Raw genomic sequence first — 9,722 nt, forward strand, 5'->3', positions numbered from 1 at the left:
CGAGGGTCACCATCTCTCTCTCCGTCGCACGCAGCGTGAGCGAGGGTCACCATCTCTCTCTCCGTCGCACGCAGCGTGAGCGAGGGTCACCATCTCTCTCTCCGTCGCACGCAGCGTGAGCGAGGGTCACCATCTCTCCGTCGCACGCAGCGTGAGCGAGGGTCACCATCTCTCTCTCCGTCGCACGCAGCGTGAGTGAGGGTCACCATCTCTCTCTCCGTCGCACGCAGGCATCCTCTCGTTCTCGCTGTTTGGTATGCCGCTGGTAGGAGCAGATATCTGTGGCTTTGCACACGACGCCACGGAGCAGCTATGTCAGCGATGGACCCAGCTGGGAGCCTTCTATCCATTCGCAAGGAACCACAATGCCAAGAATTCTCAGGTAAGCAACCAAGAGCAAGATAATGAGACAATTTATAATAGGTTTTTTGCAATATATTTTTTCAATATTAATTTTTTTCTCATAAAAATTGTGATGTATTTACTATAGTTTTAATAATTTACATTTATTCATATTTAATATATATGTTTGTATAATCAACGTCTAATGGATTGAAGAGCCTGCTAACATTTAGTGCCATTAACAATGGGGTATTTGCAGAATCAACCTGTACCTCAACCAAAGAGAAACAGAGATGTAACCGTTCTATAAAGCCGGCAGAGGGATAAATGATCAATAGTGGAATTATTACAAATTGCTTTACTGGTATTATCGTGGGTTTGTGCATTATTGCTGTCATGCTTTACTGGTATTATCGTGGGTTTGTGCATTATTGCTGTCATGCTTTCTCTGCCAGGCACAAGATCCTACTGGGTTCGGAGCAGCAATGCAAGGTTCCGCCCTGAAAAGTTTGCAAACTCGCTATCGCCTCTTACCGTATCTCTACACTCTATTTCACCTCGCTGCCACCAGGGGAGAAACGGTGGCTAGGCCATTGATGTTTGAGTGAGTAAAATTGTTGTCTTTTGTAAATGTATTAAATTCAACAGCAGTGTGTATGTGTAATGCATAAACAAATTAACTCACCAAGTCAAATACACAAAAAAACAGAAATTTAAAAACAAAACCAGATTTAAATGAATTTAGTGTATCTGTAACGTATAACTGTCTCTCGGCATCTTGCTGAATATTTTTAGGGTATTTAGGCATCACCACTAGAATGAGCACAAAATGGTGATATAAATAACTGCCATCTTGTTTTGTCCCTCAAGGTTTCCCAAGGACAGTAAGACATACAGCGTTGATGAGCAGTTCATGTGGGGTGCAGCTCTCCTCATCTCACCAGTTCTCAAAGAGGTGAGAGTGATACTCAGTAAACCAATCCCCGCCACTCTTTATCAGCAGCAGCTTGCAACGATCTCATCATGGAACGATCTGTCGAACAGATGACAATAGCTCCTGTCACTGTCACTATTGTCTAGTACGACAGCTCTAATCTCATTGTCATCATCATCATCATCATCATCATCAGCATCATCATCATCATCATCATCAGCATCATAATCATCATCATCATCATCATCATCATCATCAGGGTGCCATATCCATAGATGTCGGCTACCACAGATCGCCACTGTGTTCTATCGTTCGTCGTCTGTAAGAGACTGTCAGCAGCATGTCTCCCTCCAACATTCCTCACCGGACTGTCCATATACTTACGCCGTGGTCTCCCTCTTGGTATTCTACCTTCGATCTCGCCGGTCGCACATACACTCTCCAACTGCTGCTCTCTCCTTATATGACCACACAGTGCAATACAATACTCACACTATTGTCTAGTACACTACAACACTAGTCATGGTCACAGCATTATTGGTTATATTGTTTGTCAGCACGCTACCAGCGTGAGGGCGTACCTTCCACGCGGCATCTGGTACGGATTCTACTCTGGCTTCTCTCTGCCGTCTAATGGCAGCTATGTTAACGTGGACGTGCGAATGGATGAGACGTGCCTGCATGTACGGGGCGGTCACATACTGCCCACACAGGTGCCTGCTAGCACGACCACGGAGAGGTGAGAACCCAGGCTCTACTCCTCATTAGTTAGTAGTAATTATGGTAATTCATTAGGGAATTGTTAGGTAATTCATAGCAGCTTCGTTAATTAGCGTGACAGAGACAGCTAGAGCGGTTGTCGAAACTTTCGGTGTGTGTTTGGATTCATATTAAAATATCTACTATCGATCTATATAGTATATACTATCGTGAAGTCTGATGAACTTATTTCAAGATTTAATTATTATTCTATTTTGACGAAATCATAAACTGCTTAATTTCGTGAATATATGATAATAATATTGATATATAATAATGATAATAATGATGATGATGATAATAAAATTAATAATAGTAATAATAGAGGAATATTTTGTATCTGCTTCAAATCAGAACTTGACAGGTTACTGAACGCACATACGTGAGACACCGAAATAGAAATGTTCTTATTCTTTAATTTTCTTTACACTTCAGTCGACAGAACAAGTTTGGCTTGCTAGTGGCGCTATCTGAGCGTGGCGAGGCTGAGGGTGAAATGTTCTGGGACGACGGGGAGAGCATGAACACACATCACACCGGCGTCTACAACGCAATACGCTTCAACGCGACAAAGGTTGATTTTTTACTTCTAAATGCTTGTCGAAACACGTATGGACACTAGTCAAAATTGGCGCCGGTTCGGTGAAAGGAATTGCCATGGATGTTTGTTTGGTCGGTCGTTCACTGAGATTAATCTTCATGTTTTTATTCCGTCGTCTAGAATTCGGTCGCGTCTTGGAGCGTCCACGCCGGCTACAGTTCGTTGATGGTTCTCGGATCTATAGACGTGTTCGGTGTTTGTGAACCTCCCTCAGCAGTGTTCGTCAACGGTGCCGAGGCGAAGTTTATCTACAGTAGCTGGAGCAAGGTAACGCATCGCGACTAGGCTGGGCTGTGAGGTCCATAGTCCTCAGGCAGTGAGATAACAATAGATAGTGTTATGAGGGATATAATCTGTTTAATATATCTGTACTCCAAATACCTCCAGTTTATAAAATCGTTAGATTTACACGTTTTACGAGATGCATTCAGTTTAAGGAATTTTTGTTGATCGTTGCACACACCATCTGTGTTAATTAGACTGACTATCTGTGGTGACTCGCCCTCTAATAGGTCAAACAAATGTCATTTAGAACTTTTGTTTCTGGTTAGAACTAATTAATTTCTGATACTATAAGTTTGGTTTTTTTCAAGGTTTTACATGTTGAGGATATGGATTTGGACTTTCTGCAAAAGATCACTGTTAACTGGTCATAGCCTGGCAGCAGTCAAAGAGAATTAATTTTATATCTCACTCCATCAATACTCCTGATTTCATATATTATATGTAAAAAATTAAATTAAATACTAGCTCACTAAATTATTTACAATTCTAGTTATATAATACCAATTTTTTACCAATATTTTACACATGGTCCCTGTGAATTGTATTCAATCTTAACTATACAGTTGTTTGATTTAGGTATGATTTCTAATGAGTATATCATATTGATTAGGCGATGATCTTGGGATATGGTTGCAACATAAATATCTGTGATATCTATTAGTGATGATTGTGAGTATTATAATCATCTGTGACAATAATAAAATAATGAACACGTTCTGCATGTTGTATAAAAACTAATACTTTTAATACGTTTAACCTTCTCTTTAGATTTCACAATTCGTGTTTTAAGTCCACGATAGTGCCACATTTTTGTGTGCTCCACTACTGGACTTACGCCCGTGGCTCCTGGGTGGAGCATAGGCCACTGATAAAATTTTGCCACCTGTTAGCGATGTGCTATTTACCGCTATATTCGCTCGTAATTTCCATGAATTTCCGTCGTGTCGTGAAGTTTCATGATAGTTTGGAAGCAGACAGTTCGCTCCCCGCTGCCGCCACACAAGCTTTGCTGCTGGCTTCATCTACTAACGTCGCCACGGTATCACTAGAATTGACGTCTCTACCTGCTTCCACGTTACTCTTATCATCTTCTCTCTTAACATCATTCGGATCATCGTCACCAGCTCCGGCACCCTCAGAATCATCATCACTGTCATCATCATCATCATCATCATCATCATCACTATCATCATCATCATCATCATCATCATCACTGTCATCGTCATCGCTATCATCATCATCGCTGTCATCTTCTGCTTCCCTGATCCGCAGCCTCCCTGCCTTCCTCGTCAGCGCTGCGACGTCGCCCCCGGCGTCCCGCTCCGCGATGCAGGCCTGCGCCGCCGCCTCCAGCTCCTCCGCGATGCAGGCCAGTGCCGCCGCCTCCAGCTCCTCCACATCTAATCCCATCCCTGCCTTCGTGAGCGTGGTCGACGCCAGCGCTGCGGCGAGGGAGGTGAGGGTGGCGTCGCCGCATGCCTGCAGCCACACGCAGTAGTCCGTCACGTAGAGGTCGTTGAGCACGTAGCGCGCGTCTCCCTCGCTCAGCAGGCGGTGCACGGCGAGCAGGCAGCGCAGCAGCGCGCCGCGTCCCAGCGCGAAGATCCGCGCGGCGTCCCGCGCCGCCGCCGCCGCCAACGCGAAGTGACGATGCAGCGGGAAGCAGAGGCAGCGGCGCGCGGTCGCCGTGACGACGTCGTCGACGCTCGAGAACGCGTCGAACCAAGAGAGCGTCGCGCTCAGCTTGCAGACGGTCCACGCAGACTCGGAGTTGCCGTCGCCGAGCGTGCATCGCGCGTCGTGCGCGTACGCCGTGACGACGTCGACCATCCCCAGCGATGCCGCCCGCGTCTCCTCGCCGTCCAGTAGGTGGCGCCGCGCGGGCAGCCGCAGCATCTGGTCGCGCTCCTCGTCCGTGAACTCCACCGCGGTGGCGCCCTCCTCCCACCAGGGTCGGAACGCGAGGATGTCGTCGATGTCGGCATTGTCGTGAAGGTCGTAGAGGTAGTGATCGTCACTGAACGCGTCTCGCTCCTGCTGCAGCCGCAGCGACCTCCGCGTGCAGAGGTCAAGGGCGTCGGGGTCAAGGACGTCGAACACGCCGACAAACTCTCCCGCCATCGCCGACAGCGCGCCCGACTTCTGGTTCGCGAATCCGTAACGGAACGCGGCGGGGAGCGGCGGTGCGTCCGTCGCCATGGGAACCTGCTCCACGAACCAATCCACCTCTTCCTCTTCCTCTTCCTCTTCATCGTTAGCTTCTCCGCCGATCTCGCTAATCGTCGGCCGCGCGTTGTTTTTCGTCGCCGGGGGCGCCAGCAGCTTCGTCATCATGTCCAGTCCGCGGAACTCCTCGCCCGGCGTCTCCTTGGGAACGCGCACGGTGAAGAACCCCGTGTCGACGTCGTAGTCCGCCGCCTCCCGTCCGTCCTCGACGAGCCGCTCATCGAAGGTTAGTCGCAGGAAGTACGGCGGAGACGCGAAGCGCAGCTCACAGCCGTCGACGCTGACGTCCGTCGCCGCGACCTTCGCGTACGGCGCGCGTATCCTCAAGGTCACGAAGTCCGCGTCCTGAACGATCGAGAATCGCGGCGTGAGCATGATGTCGACGATTCCGTCGCGTTCTCCTGAAATTGAAACGATGCTACGATGCAGAAGATGGGCGAATCCATCCAACGTGTCGTTAGTGACGCGCAATTAAAAACACGGAAACAGTGAGTGTGGTGTTTTCTTACAATTTAATATATGAATACATCAACACCATATTGAGAATTCAGTGGATCAAACATCCGTTAGTTTGTATGCAGTGATTTCTTCACACGAAAAACACAAAGCACATTAATAGTGGGTGGACATGATCATACAATGACGTAGAGTGTAAAAACATTTATTCTGCTCCACGTTACATCGAGATAGTGTTTAATCTGAAATATGTATGAAAAGTTAACCAAGCAGATGAATGAGCAATAGATAGAAATTTCTTACAGTATCCAGACAATAACAACAGGATTATAAACCTATGCTACTTGATACACAATTTTATGGGTTAATTTTACATCATCAGCAGCATCATTCTGCTGCCAAATGGAATGATCACACTTGAATATCCCACTTTCAATTGCTACAGCTATACATTACACAAGAAATGCCTACTATGTGGTATAAATTAAGCCGATTACTAATTCCTATAGAATTTTATGCAAGACTGTTCACAGGTAGACACATAATTTACACATGGTTTCACAAGACTGTTCCACAGGCAGACAGATAGGTCTCTAGTACTATCACGACTCCGTATCGAATTCTACACGTAAGTTCCACGTGCTACAAATAGAGTTCAGAATTATTATTAATTTAAATTGCATAAGGAGTCAATAAAAACAATTATCTTACCATAATTCATTCAACAAGTTGTTTTTATTCACTCCTGATTAAATTACATTCAAATTATTTGCTGAGGTCCAATATTTTGTGTAGGTATCACATGTACAGACATTGTTCCTACATGCCTGCCATGTTTGTTTTCGTGGTGAGTAACAGCGCTAACTAACAGCCGATCAGGAACCCTGCTCGCGCAGCTACGAAGGAGAAGGCGCGATCAGGAACTCCTCCGTGCCAGCTAAGAAGGAGAAGGCCGATCAGGAGCCTGCACGTCAGCTAGAAGGAGAAGCCGATAAGGAACCTTCCGTCAGCTAGAAGGAGAAGCTGATCAGAGAATCCCCTCCCCGTCAGCTAGAAGGAGAACCGATCAGGAACCCTCCGTCGCATAAGACAAAAAGAATCAGCTCCGTAGCTAGAGGAGAAGGCCGATCAGCGAACGCCTCCGCGTCAGTTAGAAGGAGAAGCGCGATCAAGGACCCTCCCGTCAGCTAGAAGGAAGAAGCCGATCAGGAAGATCCCTCCCGGCTAGAAGGAGAAGCCGATGCAGGACGTCCCGTCAGCTAGAAGGAGAAGCGCGATCCAGGAACCTCCGTCAGTAGAAGGAGAAGCCGATCAGGAACGGCCTCTCGACTCAGATAAAAAGAGAAGCCGATCAGGAACGCCGCTCCGCATAGCTAGAAGGGAGAAGCCGATCAGGAACCCTCGCCTCAGTAAGCGAGAACCATAGAACCTCCCGTGCAGAGAGTGCTGATTCAGGAACCCTCCCGTCAGCCTAGAAGGAGAAAGCCGATCAGGAACCCTGCCGCTTCAGCTAGAAGGAGAAGGCCGAATCAGGAACCTCCCGTCAGCTAGAAGGAGATGTCTGACAGGAACCCTGTCGCGTCAGCTAGAAGGAGAAGCCGATCAGGAACGCGCGGCGTCAGCATAGAAGGAGAACGATCAGGAACCCTGGGCCGTCAGCTAGAAGGAGAGCTGATCAGGAACCCACGCCGTCGCTAGACAGAAAGAAGCCGATCAGCGAAAGCCCTCCTCAAGCTAGAAGAAGACCGATCAGGAACCCACGCCGTCAGCTAGAAGGTGAAGCGCGACGCAGGAACGCGCTCAGCTAAGGAACCGCAGCTCCCCGTCAGCTAGAAGGATAAGCCGATCAAGACCTCCCGTCAGCTAGAAGCGAGAAGCCGATCCAGGAAGCCCTCCCGTCAGGCCTAGAAGGAGAAAGCCCGAAAATCAGGAAAAAAACGCCTGCCCGTCAGCTAGTAAGGAGAAGCCGATCAGGACGCCCTGCGTCCATGCTAGAAGGAGAAGCCGATCAGGACCCCACGTGCAGGCTAGAAGGAGAAGCCGATCAGGAAACCCTCCCGAGCCGCGCAGGCGGCAAGGAGGAGGCGATCAGAACTGCCGTCATCTAAAGGAGAGCCGACCGCCTGCCCCGAACCGCACCGTCAGCAACCGGCGTTGCGCTTGATGAAATCGATACCCTGCTCGAGGTACCGGTCCATCCGTAATTCTTGTCTAAAACGTGCCGAAGCGATGCTGTCCGCTTCGCCCGGTCCACCTCTCTTGCGTATCTTCCGCCTTGTTTGACGTGATGTAACCGCTTGTAGTGGCAGCAAGCTGGCACATCAGCAGCAGCGCCCGCCCCCGATCGCGCGCAGCCGTCCTTGCTCACCCTTGGCGAACACGGTATCCCTTCTCCAACGCCGCACGACGCGCTAACGCGCGAGTTGCTTCGGCCACGGGAGCGGTGGTGATGTCCGCGCCGACGTATCGGCTCGATCCAGTCCTTGTTCGCTAGGTCGGGATGTCCAACACCGTCGAAAGATTGTCGTCCTCCGGAAGACGAAGGTAGCATCGTGCGGAGGGGCACGAGGCGTTAGCGGACGGTTTCGACCGTTATGGCGGTCGTCGGCGAACGTCCACGAATCTGATTATTATCGAGGAGGCGCTACCCGGGGGAGGTAGCGTTGAAACTTGTAGCATGCTCTGTGTATCTGCAGCCGAGCGCGTGCGTCACGAGAAATCGCTCGACCGATCTCCCGGTCAGCGAATAAAGCAAAGGCTTCTCCTTGGCGAGAACTGAAAATTTACGGGAAATAATACAGTTTTGTTGAATGACAAATATTATAACTCCAGGCATATATCTAACTATATATATTACTGATATAACCTACTAAAGGACGTATTTTATTAATAATGGAATGCGATATACGGCATAGAGAACGCTACCGTGGAACACCGCGACGCGCGACCAGGTGTTGCAGCGGCAGGGCTCGAATTAAGCGACGAGAAGGGCAAGCAATTTTTTTTAGGGCATGTGAAGAAATCGCCTTGAATTTTCCCTAAAATAGAAAGGCACAAGGAACTCTCAAAAATATTGGAGAAAGGGCACCAAGGTCAGCTTTTGTAAAATTAAAGGAATACTCATAAGCAAATAAGTACATCAAACATGCGTCTTACATTTTAATGTACAAAACAATATGCACCGCATGTAAGCTTACACGCTTAACACTGACCCCTGTACGCCCATCTCTGGCTATGGAAGTACAGTAAACAAGAAATTTAGACATGCCGCTATCAGGAGCAAATAGTATTATCCCGATTCTGTATTATTCCCATCGCTGGACTATCGTTTTTAGGCTCATCATTGCAACTACAGCAAGCACGCGGCACGTGTTATGTTGATTCGACTAAAAACAAAACTAGGGCAGTAGATTAAAGGGCACCGACGCAATTACCAAAAAGGGGCAAGAGCTCGGTGAGCTGCCGTTCGGTCGGTTGGATTTTCAGGGGCAGTACGGCGATTGATTAGGGGCCACGACGGGCAATTGCCGTCGGTGCCTTCGGTTTAAGTTGAGGTGTTGCGCGGGCGTAGCACGCCTACCGACATTTGCGCGGGTGTTGATCAGCTAAAGTATGAGCCCCCACGCTCGGCGGACGCGAAACCAAGGTGTAAGCAGGCGTAATGCACGCTATCCGTGTGGTAGGTTGTTGGCTAAAGGTTCGAGGCACACGCTGCGCTGCGAGCAGGTGTTGGCAGTGTATGCACGCTACCCAGCGGGTGTTGATGCTAAAAGTCGAGGGCCAACAGCTCGCGCGCGACCAGGTTGTTGCAGTGTATGCACGCTACCTGCGGCGTGTTGATGGCTAAAGTCGAGCCGCACGCTGCATGCGACGCACAGGTGTTGCAGCGTAATTGCACGCTACCGCGCGGTGGTTGATGGCCTTAAAGTTGAGCCCCACGCTCGCGCGGCCACAGGTGTTGCAGGGTATGCACGCTACTGCGGGTTGTTGATGGCTAAAGTCGAGGCCACACGCTCATGCGACACAGTGTTGATGTCAGCACTGCGCGATCTTTCTACGCTGGCCGTCTCTGCGATCGATAAATACTGGTGTCGCGGTCTCAGCGGCAGCGTATTTCGC

At 49.1% G+C, this 9,722-nt stretch overlaps 2 protein-coding genes across 4 annotated transcripts in view; one reads left to right on the forward strand and one right to left on the reverse strand.

The window, feature by feature from the left end:
- LOC106813063 (lysosomal alpha-glucosidase-like) overlaps positions 1-3,638 on the forward strand; it is a 10,510-nt gene extending 6,872 nt beyond the window's left edge. Inside the window, exons 8-14 of the mRNA XM_014817106.1 lie at positions 231-382; positions 798-946; positions 1,213-1,297; positions 1,834-2,015; positions 2,471-2,609; positions 2,757-2,903; positions 3,230-3,638. Of these exons, the coding sequence (XP_014672592.1) occupies positions 231-382; positions 798-946; positions 1,213-1,297; positions 1,834-2,015; positions 2,471-2,609; positions 2,757-2,903; positions 3,230-3,292 (917 nt within the window). The 3' untranslated portion in view covers positions 3,293-3,638. The remainder of the gene's footprint in view (positions 1-230; positions 383-797; positions 947-1,212; positions 1,298-1,833; positions 2,016-2,470; positions 2,610-2,756; positions 2,904-3,229) is intronic.
- LOC106813066 (protein SHQ1 homolog) overlaps positions 3,639-9,722 on the reverse strand; it is a 9,223-nt gene continuing 3,139 nt past the window's right edge. For all 3 annotated transcript variants that reach the window (XM_014817112.1, XM_014817110.1, XM_014817111.1), the window contains exon 3: positions 3,639-5,548. In XM_014817112.1, coding sequence (XP_014672598.1) covers positions 3,876-5,522 — 1,647 coding nt within the window. In that variant the 5' untranslated portion in view covers positions 5,523-5,548 and the 3' untranslated portion in view covers positions 3,639-3,875. The remainder of the gene's footprint in view (positions 5,549-9,722) is intronic.

Source organism: Priapulus caudatus, unplaced genomic scaffold (genome assembly GCF_000485595.1).
Source record: "Priapulus caudatus unplaced genomic scaffold, Priapulus_caudatus-5.0.1 Scaffold721, whole genome shotgun sequence".
Taxonomy (NCBI): domain Eukaryota; kingdom Metazoa; phylum Priapulida; class Priapulimorpha; order Priapulimorphida; family Priapulidae; genus Priapulus; species Priapulus caudatus.